Source organism: Oncorhynchus nerka, linkage group LG28, assembly GCF_034236695.1.
Source record: "Oncorhynchus nerka isolate Pitt River linkage group LG28, Oner_Uvic_2.0, whole genome shotgun sequence".
Lineage (NCBI taxonomy): Eukaryota > Metazoa > Chordata > Actinopteri > Salmoniformes > Salmonidae > Oncorhynchus > Oncorhynchus nerka.
The window spans coordinates 60,863,171-60,875,875 of NC_088423.1; the positions used below are offsets into that span (position 1 = coordinate 60,863,171).

General features: G+C 42.8%; 1 protein-coding gene across 2 annotated transcripts in view; it reads left to right on the forward strand.

Annotated features, from left to right (window-relative positions):
• LOC115113464 (tetraspanin-4-like) overlaps window positions 1–12,705 on the forward strand; it is an 89,099-nt gene that overhangs the window by 47,050 nt on the left and 29,344 nt on the right. The window contains exon 2 of one of the 2 annotated variants that reach the window (XM_029641146.2): window positions 10,425–10,616. The exons of the other annotated variant lie outside the window; for it this stretch is intronic. Within the exon in view, the coding sequence (XP_029497006.1) occupies window positions 10,425–10,616 (192 nt within the window). The remainder of the gene's footprint in view (window positions 1–10,424; window positions 10,617–12,705) is intronic. 2 annotated transcript variants of the gene reach the window in all.

Consider the following 12,705-nt stretch of genomic DNA (forward strand, 5'->3'; position numbering starts at 1 on the left):
GGCATTCTTACCAGGCGGTGTCAGAGGAAGGCCCTAAAAATTGTCAAAGACCCCAGACACCCTAGTCATAGACTGTTCTCTCAGCAACGGCAAGCGGTACCGGAGCGCCAAGTCTAGGTCCAAAAGGCTTCTTAACAGCTTCTACCCCCAAGCCATAAGACTCCTGAACAGCTGGTCAAAGGGCTATCCAGACCCCTCTTTTACACTGCTGCTACTCTCTGTTTATTATCTATGCATAGCCACTTTAACTCTACCTACATTATCCCGACTAACCGGTGCCTCCGCACATTGCATCTCTACCAGTACCCCTTGTATATAGCATCACTATTGTTATTTTACTGCTACTTTTATTTTCTATTTTTACTTATCTATTTTTTACTTAACACTTTTTTTTCTTAACTTTTTAAAGCATTGTTGGTTAAGTGCTTGTAAGTGAGCATTTCACTGTAAGATCTACACCTTTTGTATTTGGCGCATGTGACAAGTACATTTTGATTTGATTTGACATCAGGAATGCCCACCAGAGCTGGTGCCAGAGAATTGAATGTTAATTTCTCTACCATAAGCCGCCTCCAACGTTGTTTTAGAGCATTTGGGAGTACGTCCAACCGGCCTCACAACTGCAGACCACCTGTAACCACGCAGCCTAGGACCTCCACATCCGTCTTCTTCTGATACCAGCCGCCAGTACAGCTGATAAAACTGTGGGTTTGCACAACCAAAGATTCTGACAGTTTGTGCAGCAATTCTGTCTCCGGGAAGCTCACCTGCGTGCTCGTTGTCCTGCGTGCTCGTTGTCCTCACCGGGGTCTTGACCGGACTGCAGTTTGGCGTCGTAACCGACTTCCGTGTGCAAATGCAAAACCTTCGAATGCACAGAAATACCGTGACGAGATCCTGAGGCCCATTGTCGTGCCATTCACCCGCCACAATGACCTCATGTTTCAGCAAGATGATGCACGGCCCCCATGTCGCAAGGATCTGTACGCAATTCCTGGAAGCTGAAAATGTTCCAGGCCTGCCTACTCACCAGACATGTGTACGACAGCGTGTTCCAGTTCCTGACATTATCCAACAACTTCACACAGCCATTGAAGAGGAGGGGGTCAACATTCCACAGGCCACAATCAACAGCCGGATCAACTCTATGTGAAGGAGATGTGTCGCGCCGCATGGGGCAAATGGTCCTACCTTTTTGTTGTTGTTGGTATCTGTGACCAACAAAGGCATAACTATATACCCAGTCATGTGAAATCCATAGATTAGGGCCTAATTAATTTATTTAAATGGCCTGGTTTCCTCATATGAGCTGTAACTCAGTCAAATCTTTGAAATTGTTGCATTTTGCATTTATATTCTTGTTCAGTGTACTTCCAATGGTTTACGAGCTAGCTTAAACACAACGTTAGCAAAATGATCCTAGCATATTAATGCCAGAGACCCGGGCCTTTGCTGAGTGACATGAACAGAGTTGATTGCTGTTAAGGGGGAGTGTGACAAGGTCTGACGAACTTGGCAGCTACCACAACAAATCACTGTTCTCTCCAAGCAGAGTCGATATAATGAGCCTAGACTCTGGGGTACCGGTGTGTGAGCCTTGTGGGTGTGAGTGTGTGCTTTTGCCGTGTGTACAGTACATGCTATGTTTGTGTATGGTACCTGCTATTGGAACAAGGGGGTAGGAGTAGGAAGTAGAGGAGGAACAAGGGAGAATCCCCTAGAGATGAGAGCATTATTGATTACCATTTGCGTCCTTCTCTCTTTCTCAACCCTCCCCTCTCTCTTTCCTCCTTTCCCTCCCTCGCACTCTTTCCTTCCCTTCCCATCTCTCTCTCCCATCTTTCTTCCTCTCAATCTCTATTTCGTCCTCGCTCCCTCTTTCGAACAGCCACAGTTTATTTATAGGTTTTTGCAGGGGCTGTGTTATTTTGTTTGGTGCCGTGCTCCAAAAGAGACAATCGTACCCCGCCTTCTGTAAACCATGCTTGCTGGAGCTGTTCCCATCTGCCGAGATCACAGCATCAGTGTGAAGAGATGAGCTTTCTTCTCTAATAGGCCTACAACCAACCACTGCATCAACGCAAGAAGCTGTGGAACTCGGTGGAATTTCACCAGAGGCTTGACACATATTATGCACCACCGCTGTGTACTTGTGTTGACAGAACCTGAAATGGTCTAACCACATGTACACCATAGTGAAGAAGGCATGACACCGAATCTTCAACCTCAGGATGCTGAAGAAATGTGGCCTGTCCCCTAGGGCCCTCACAGTGTTCTACAGGAGCACCATCAAGGGCATACTATCGGGCTGCACCGGAGCCTGGTGCGGCAACTCCACCGCCGCGGACCGCAAGGCTCTTCACAGGGTGATACGTGCAGCCTAACGCACCATTGGGTGCACACTGCTTGCCCTACAGGACACCTACATCACCAGGTTTCACAGGAAGGCCAAGAAGATCATCAAGGACCCCAGCCACCTAAGCCATGACCTGTTCTCCCAGCTTCAATCACTCAGACGCACACAGTACAAGAGCATCATGGCAAAAACTGAAAGACCGGCCAATAGTTTATCACATCCGGCTGTGATTGGGAGTTCCATAGGGCGGCGCACAGTTGGCCCAGCATCGTCCGGGTTTGGCCGGGATAGGCCGTCATTGCAAATAAGAATTTGTTCTTCATTGACTTGCCTAGTTAAAGGTTACATTACATTTTGTAAAATAGTCAGCTACCCTCCCCCTGCCACTCCCCCATGTACATCCCCCACTCTTCCCCCTAATGGACATCCCCCCCCCCCCGTCCCGTCCACACCCTCAATTCTCACTTACAACAACAGAAAAAGACAGTGTGAAGATGCTAGAGGAAACCGGTACAAAAGTATCTAGTGGGGCAAAAAAGTATTTAGTCAGCCACCAATTGTGCAAGTTCTCCCACTTAAAAAGATGAGAGAAGCCTGTAATTTTCATCATAGGTACACTTCAACTATGACAGACAAAATGAAAAATCCAGAAAATCACATTGTAGGATTTTTATTAAGTTATTTGCAAATTATGGTAGAAAATAAGTATTTGGTCACCTACAAACAAGCAAGATTTCTGGCTCTCACAGATCTGTAACTTCTTCTTTAAGAGGCTCCTCTGTCCTCCACTCGTTACCTGTATTAATGGCACCTGTTTGAACTTGTTATCAGTATAAAAGACACCTGTCCACAACCTCAAACAGTCACACTCCAAACTCCACTATGGCCAAGACCAAAGAGCTGTCAAAGGACACCAGAAACAAAATAAACAGGGGGAGGCTTGCAAGCCGAAGAACACCATCCCAACCGTGAAGCACGGGGGTGGCATTGTCATGTTGTGGGGGTGCTTTGCTGAAGGAGAGCCTGGTGCACTTCACAAAATAGATGGCGTCATGAGGGAGGAAAATTGTGGATATGTTGAAGCAACATCGCAAGACATCAGTTAGGAAGTTAAAGCTTGGTAACAAATGGATCTTCCAAATGGACAATGACCCCAAGCATACTTCCAAAGTTGTGGCAACATGGCTTAAGGACAACAAGGTCAAGGTATTGGAGTGGCCAACACAAAGCTCTGACTTCAACCCTATAGAACATTTGTGGGCAGAACTGAAAAAGTTTGTGCGAGCAAGGAGGCCTACAAACCTGACTCAGTTACACCAGCTCTGTCAGGGGGGAATGGGCCAAAATTCACCTATTTTTTTGTGGGAAGCTCGTGGAAGGCTACCTGAAACGTTTAACCCAAGTTAAACAATTTAAAGGCAATGCTACCAAATACTGATTGAGTGTATGTACACTTCTGACCCACTAGGAATGTGATGAAAAGAATTAAAGCTGAAATAAATCCTTCCCTCTATTATTATTCTGACATTTCACATCTTAAAATAAAGTGGTGATCCTAACTGACCTAAGACTAGGTTTAAATGTCAGGAATTGTGAAAAACTGAGTTTAAATGTATTTGGCTAAGGTGTATGTAAACTTCCGACTTCAACTGTATTTTGTCATCACTGCCACAGTTACTATTAAGTATATAGTGCTATTTCTATTGTTGTTTATGACCATTTTCATTATTTTATTTAACTAGTCCTGCATGTTGGAGCTCGAAGCCTAAGATTTTCTCTGTCTGCTGCAATCACACCTGCCACTCTGTGACTATTAAACACTCTGAATCAGTTTCAAACCCCCACTTGGCTATACTACTGAAAAAGCCATGGTCTCAAGATGCAATGCATCCTCCTCCTCCTGGATTGCGTTCTTGTTAAAGACAAGCGTTTAGATTTAGATTGAATTGGGCCCTCAGTCTTGAACGAACCGCCGACCTGAGTGATAAATTGCATTTTTACGTTCGAGTCAAGGTCTCAGAACGCTCTACATTGTATGTGAGGTGAATGGCCTCATCCCCCTCCAATGTGTAGCCCACACTGGAATATGGTGACGAGGAGGCTAGCTACCAGCTGAGAGCTCTCTATTCAACGTGAAGGGGAAACATTATAGTACTGGGGATGAGAGCATCTTAATATTCAAGACCCTTTAGCTTTTCAAGACAGTACTAGGGGGATGTAAGCAAGCTCACTAGCACTACCAGGAGGTGTTCAAGAGCTCCACTGGCTCTCAGGCTGTGTATTCATCAGATGATCTCCTGTGTGCCTCCATTTTTTTTTGGGGGGGGGGTATTATTATTATAGAGTATTCTTTTTATGAACCTTGGCTCTACTCTACAGGGAGATTACTGTATATTGCTTTGCATCGGCTGCAGAGTCCATATAGTCATTGTTTTTTGTTTAAAACATTAAAATGCTGAGAGCTTTATTGGCTTTGCTTTCTTCTGGCATAAATTACCACCACACTTTTTTATTTTTTATGACGACACCAAATCACATCCTGAAACACGTGCTCCCTTGGTGCTTTCTTAGGTTGCTTGAGAATAGGAGTGTCTAAATTCCAATATCTGAGACCTGGATTTAAATGAGAGATTTCCCACTAACACAAAACACCATAGATGCATACTTGAAAGCATTTTCCCTTGATCTATTCTAACTCCCACATATACAAGCAGATTGTGGGAGATGTCACAGAGCGGAGGGCAACATTTGGCAGATAATACAGCATTACTGTGGGGACTCCTGGATAGAGATCTATAACACAACATCTGGAGGATAGAGATGATGTTATGATTACTGATATGTAAGAAGATACAAATTTGTAGCCTGGTCCCAGATCCGATTGTGCGGTCTTGCCAACTTCTATGGTGATTGTCATATAGGAGTTGGCAAGACCAAGCAAACAGATTTAGGAAGAGGCTAAAAAAACAAACAGTTGTTTGGCCCAAGTTTTAGCTCTAGACACCAGAAGGCCTCGGAGCGAGTCAGCTCCCTCTTCCAACCCACTTAACAAAGAATGAACAATCTGCTTAGACTCACTAATTATTTTGGTGTTGGTGTTGAACCAACTCGCTGCTGGTGAGAGATTCAATAGGATGAGTCCCTTACTGATTTGATCAATTTGTCCAATTAATCACCGGTAATTATGCAGAAGTTCTCCATAATTACCTTTGCAATATTTTCCATGCCGAATAAACAATTATTTTTAATACACATCTAAATCCGATAAGTGTACTGGGTTTCTGTTGAAGTTACAGGACTGCTGAGATGTAGCCTATAGCCTTTAAGTATGGTGAATTGTTCTTAGCTGCCGACAAGAAACGACTTCCGGTGATCAACAACTTTGACGTTTCATCAAGTTCAGATTGAACCTGATGATGCAGGATGCAACCTGTCCCGAATTGAATAGTCAATAAAAACCTTGATGTCATCTTGCAAGGAGGCCTACAAACCTGACTCCGTTACACCAGCTCTGTCAGGGGGGGAAATGGGCCAAGATTCACCCAATTTATTGTGGGAAGCTTGTGGAAGGCTACCTGAAACATTTTACCCAAGTTAAACAATTTAAAGGCAATACTACAAAATACTGATTGTGTGTATGTAAACTTCTGACCCACTGGGAATGTGATGAAAGAAATAAAAACTATTATTCTGACATTTCACATTCTTACAATAAAGTGGTGATCCTAACTGACCTAAGACAGGGAATTGTTACTTGGATTAAATGTCAGGAATTGTGAAAAACTGAGTTTAAATGTTTTTGACTAAGGTGTATGTAAACTTCCGACTTCAACTGTATCTCCCTCACTAACTTTAAGCGTCAGCTGTAAGAACAGCTTACCGATCGCTGCAGCTGTACACATACCATCTGTAAATAGTCCATCCGACTACCTACTTCATCCCCATATTTGTTTTTCTGCTCTTTTGCACACCAGTATTTCTACTTGCACATCCTCATCTACACATATCACTCCAGTGTAAATTGCTAAATTGTAATTACTTTGCCACTATTGTCCTATTTATTGCCTTACCTCCTTACTTCATTTGCACTCACCGATTTGTCTATTGTGTTATTGATTGTATATTTACCTTTCCCATCTGTACCTCTGTGTTGTTTTTGTCGCACTGCTTTGCTTTATTTTGGCCAGGTCGCAGTTGTAAATGAGAACTTGTTTTCAACTGGCCTACCTGGTTAAATAAAGATGACATTTTAACAAATGTTTTAGGGAAGACCCAGATGCAAACAAAAGTGTATTACTAGAACAGGGGGCAGGCAAAATGACAGGGCAAGCAAAACGACAGGTCAAGGGCAGGCAGAGGTCAGTAATCGAGTATGGTGTGGCAAGGTACAGGATGGCAGGTAGAATGGTCTAAAACAGGAACTATAGAAAAGACAGGAGGCAGTGGAAAACCACTGGTAGACTTAAACAAAACAAACTGGCAACAGACAAACAGAGAACACAGGTATAAATACATTGGGGATAATGAGGGGAGATGGGAGACACCTGGTGGGGGGTGGAGACTAGCACAAAGGCAGGTGAAACAGATCAGGGTGTGACAATTTCTACACCACTAAGACAGACTGGCAGATTATATTCCAAGCAATAAAATAACCAGTTGAAAGTAATTTTATGGTGTGTTCATGATGCCATGCCCTTATCAAAACTTGAGTTCGCACAGCTCATCTGCTGGCTAAAATATGTCATAATGAAAGTTTCATCATTATACTTTCTCTCAAGCATGTGCTTTTCAATTTAAAAGATGGTAGGCTACATTGACATTGTTTGGAAATAGATATAGAACTGCCATCGTTTACTTTTGATAGTTACTTTTTTGTTGCTTTTTCCCATTTTACCACAAGGACATCAGACATCATAACACCGTCGTCAGCAGACCAATTTAACAAAAGTAAGTGCTCAAGTATAACCAACACACTGTATTATACTCATCTATTGAAAGGGACGGCAGTCTGGCTTCAAAATGAATAGACTAGAGCCTTGGAGAGTTTTCTTTTTCTCAGCAAATAAACTCTTAAAAGGATTATGGCACTGAGGTTGCATCGCAAATGGCACCCTATTCCCTATGTAGTGCACTACTTTTGACCTGGTCACAGAGCTCTGGTCAAAAGTAGGTCACTATATAGGGAATAGGGTGCCATTTGGGATACAAGACGTGTCTCACATAGAACACCATGGATTCATGAACCATGAAAAGAGGGAAGTGTAGTCTCAAGGAGGGCAGACGGGAGTTCTTCGAAGACTCCCGAGATAATTTCCTTATCAACCCTCTGGCGCTGACCGGCGTTCTGATCTGTACATCTCTCTAGTCTCTCCGTCACAGTTCAGGGTTAGAGGGCAGCCCACATACTGTAGATGTCAGTATGAGGCCCTCTCAGCAAAAGCATGTTATGGAGATGTTGTACTAACTGAGGCACAGAACATGTGATATTTTAAGTAGAGGTCGACCGATTAATTAGGGACGATTTAAAGTTTTCATAACAATCTGTAATCAGCATTTTTGGACACCGATTGTGGCCGATTTCTTTTTACATTTTATTATTATTTTTAAAAAATCAATTTTTAACTAGGCAAGTCAGTTAAGAACAGATTCTTATTTTCAATGACGGCCTAGGAATGGTGGGTTAACTGCCTTGTTCAGGGGCAGAACGACAGATTTTTACCTTGTCAGCTCGGCGATTCAATCTTACAACCGTCCGGTTACTAGTCCAACGCTCTAACCACCTGCCTTACATTGCACTCCATGAGGAGCCTGTGTGGCAGACTGACTACCTGTTACGCAAGTGCAGCAAGAAGCCAAGGTAAATTGCTAGCTAGCATTAAACTTATCTTATAAAAAAACAATCAACCTTAACGAAGTGATTGTGTTAACTACACATGGTTGATGATATTACTTGTTTATCTAGCGTGTCCTGCATTGCATATAATCGATGCGGTGCCTGTTAATTTCTCATTGAATCACAGCCTACTTCTCCAAAAGGGTGATGATTTAACAAGCGCATTTGTGAAAATAGCACTGTCGTTGCACCAATGTGTACCTAACCATAAACATCAATGCCTTTCTTTAAAATCAATACACAAGTATATATTTTTAAACCTGCATATTTAGTTAATATTGCCTGCTAACATGACTTTCTTTTTAACTGGGGAAATTGAGTCACTTCTCTTGCGTTCCGTGCAAGCAGTCAGGGTATATGCAGCAGTTTGGGCCACCTGGCTCGTTGTGAACTGTGTGAAGACCATTTCTTCCTAACAAAGACCGTAATTAATTTGCCAGAATTGTACATAATGATGACATAACATTGAAGGTTGTACAATGTAACAGCAATATTTAGACTTAGGGATGCCACCCGTTAGATAAAATACAGAACGGTTCCATATTTCACTGAAAGAATAAATGTTTTGTTTCCGAAATGATAGTTTCCGGATTTTACCATATTAATGACCTAAGGCTCGTATTTCGGTGTGTTATTAAGTTATAATTAAGTCTATGATTTGATATTTGATAGAGCAGTCTGACTGAGCGGTGGTAGGCAGCAGCAGGCTCGTAAGCATTCATTCAAACAGCACTTTTGTGCATTTGCCAGCAGCTCTTCGCAATGTATGACTTCAAGCCTATCAACTCCCGAGATTAGGCTGGTGTAACTGATGTGAAATGGCTAGCTAGTTAGCGGGGTGCGCACTAATAGTGTTTCAAACGTCACTCGCTCTGAGACCTTGAAGTAGTTGCTCTGCAAGGGCCGTGGCTTTTATGGCGCGATGGGTAACGATGCTTCGAGGGTGGCTGTTTTCGATGTGTTCCTGGTTTGATCCCAGGTAGGGGCGAGGAGAGGGACGGAAGCTATACTGTTACACTGGCAATACTAAAGTGCCTATAAGGACATCCACTAGTCAAAGGTATATGAAGTACAAATGGTATAGAGATAAATAATCCTATAATTCCTATAATAACTACAACCTAAAACTTCTTAACTGGGAATATTGAAGACTCATGTTAAAAGGAACCACCAGCTTTCATATGTTCTCATGTTCTGAGCAAGGAACGTTAGCTTTTTTACATGACACATATTGCACTTTTACTTTCTTCTCCAACACTTTGTTTTTGCATTATTTAAACCAAATTGAACATGTTTCATGATTTATTTTAGGTTAAATTGATTTTATTGATGTATTATATTAAGTTAAAATAAAAGTGTTCATTCAGTATTGTTGTAATTGTCATTATTACCATTAAATAAATAAATTGGCCGATTAATCGATATCAGTTTTTTTGGGGTCGTCCAATAAATCGGTATTGGTGTTGAAAAATCATAATCGGTTGACCTCTAATTTTAAGTATGACATTGTATCGACTGAGGCACAGAGCATGTGGTATGTACGTATGTAAAGCGGGCATTGGAGCATGTATCATATCTGTTTTACCTTGTCATTGTTATTTCATGTACATTACTGCAGTACCCTTGTCTGTCTGTCTCTGTCCTTGTCTTTTCTCCCCCCCTCTCTCTCTCTGATTCCCTTCTGACTTCTCTCTCAGGGGTATGATGATAGGCTTGTATGAGGAGAGACATCAGTATAATCATCCTCTAATTTCCAGCTGTTCTAGTATTCTGATCATGGTGGAGGGTGATGGATGACTTGCACCACCTGTCTAAGTGATTGGAGCGGCAGCACACAGTGCTTCAGAGCAGTTTTATTCATGACCTGCCCTACTTTGACCTCAAGAGCTGATTTAAAACCGATCTGGTGTGGTTGTACAGTTGGGATAGAAGTTAGGGAGAAAAACAATAATCACATATTTAGCCACGCAAATCGAGTCTCCCTGTCTTGGTTGAGCATGCCGGGCAATGCATTTCCTGGCAGCGCCTTGGGATTTGTGTGTGTTGTGTTGTGTGTAAATGTATATGTGTGCACCAAATAATCCCAAAGTATTTTATGTTGTGTGTGTTTTTTCACTTTTTCTATTTCTTCTTTCCTTCTTCTTTTGTCTATCTCTCTCCTTCTTTCTCTGACAGTTGGGGGGTTGTGGAATACTGGGCGTGGGGGTATGGCTGTCAGTGACCCAGGGCAACTTTGCCACACTCTCCTCATCCCTCCCATCCCTCTCAGCAGCCAATCTACTCATTGTGGTAGGGACCATCATCATGGTGATTGGTTGCCTCGGCTGTGTCGGAGCTGTCAAAGAAAGTCGTCCGCTGTTGCTGAGCGTGAGTATCTGCCACTCTTGATGACAAAAATACCCTTGATAATTAGTATTTATAAACATTCACATATCTGCTGTAAGCATCATGTTATATTCACACTTTTACAATTTAGCAGATGATTTTATCCAAAGCAACATACAAATGTCAACCTCAACAGACAGTGACACATTGTGTATATTTGTCAAGTCTCAGGAGAAGACCCAGATGCAGACAGTTTTAAAGTAACAAAATTGTAATACAAAAACAGGGGGCCAGGCAAATGACAGGTCAATAGCAGGCAGAGGTCAGTAGTCCAGAGCAGAGTCCGAAAGGTACAGAACGGCAGGCAGGCTCAGGGTCAGGGCAGGCAGAGGTCAGTAATCCAGGGTGGTGTCACAAGGTACAGAACGACAGGCAGGCTCAGGGTCAGGGCAGGCAGAATGGTCAAAAACCGGGAAAGTTAGAAAACAGGAACTAGAAAAAGACAGGAGCATGGGAAAAACGCTTGACGAAACAAAACGAAATTGCAACAGACATAGAACACAGGTATAAATACACTGTGGATAATGAGGGGAGATACCTGGTGGGGGGTGGAGACGAGCACAAAGACGGGTGAAACAGATCAGGGTATGACGATATTCAGTATATGCGGCCAGTGCGGGAATCAAACCCACAACCAGCACCATGCTTCAACCCAGTCATTGGAACCACACATTCATAACTCCAAACTCCATCTTCCCATTTAAAAACACTATTTCAAGTCAAAATTGTCTCTGGTTGATAAGAACAAGTCTCACATCGTATAACAAACCATATAATTTTATTTACTTCAAACAACTGTCTGTTAATTTAGCCTTTAAACCTAGGTTTTAAATAAAGTTTATGACATCAGCGCAGCAGGTGGCTCAATTACTGGCCCCATGGGACCGACCATCAAACGTATCGCAGAGCAAAAGTCCATCATTAGTATCAGCCTTGACATTCTCCCAGAACGCCTAGCCGGTTGAACCACTGTGTCGATGTGATTGGAAGACGATGTTCGCGAAGGCTTTTTCGCAGCGACTGACGAATCATCTTGAGCCTTCACATCGATTTCAAAAGAGACAGCTCTAACCCTCTGCTTTCATTACAAAAGCAATTAGGGGTTTCCCGAGTGGCACAGTGGTCTAAGGCACTACATCGCAGTGCTAGCTGTGCCACTAGAGATTCTGGGTTCGAGTCCAGGCTCCAGGCCCGTCCGCGACCGGGAGACCAATGGGGCAGCGCACAATTGGCCCAGTGTCGTCAGGATTGGGGGAGGGTTTGGCCGGCAGGGATGTCCTTGTCCCATCGCGCACTTGCGACTCCTGTGGCGGACCGGGTGCAGTGCACGCTGAGTCGGTATCCAGGTGCACAGTGTGTCCTCCGACACGTTGGTGCAACTTCCGGGTTAAGTGGGCATTGTGTCAAGAAGCAGTGCAGCTTGGCTTGGGTTGGGTTGTATTTCGGAGGCTCTCGACCTTCGCCTCTTCCTGATCCGTACGGGAGTTGCAGCGATGAGACAAGACTGTAACTACCAATTGTATACCATGAAATTGGGGAGAAAACAGGGTAAAAAAACAATTAGAGATTTGATAACTGAACTGATCATTGAGGGGGAAATAGATCAAGATTTGACAGTGCTAATTGCTGTAGTGTTTCGTGCCTAATATGTGTTGTAATTCAAAGTAATAAGGTTGAGTGGTAATTTGTAACATGGCAATACCTTACAACAGTTGTGTACTAAACGTCTTGTAAGTCTATGAGATTCATTGGAGAATACAAAGCATTTTTCCAATAGCCACACTAGCATATCACAAAAATATGTCATGATGAAGGTTTCATCATTATACTTTCTGTCAAGCATGTGCTTTTCAATTTAAAAGATGGTAGGCTACATTGACATTGTTTGGAAAAATATATAGAACTGCCATCGTTTACTTTTGATAGTTACTTTTTTTTGCTGCTTTTGTTAGTATTCATTTTACCACAAGGACATCAGACATAGCATAACACCCATCAGCAGACCAATTTAACAAAAGTAAGTGCTCAAGTATAACCAACACACTGTATTATACTCATCTATTGAAAGGGA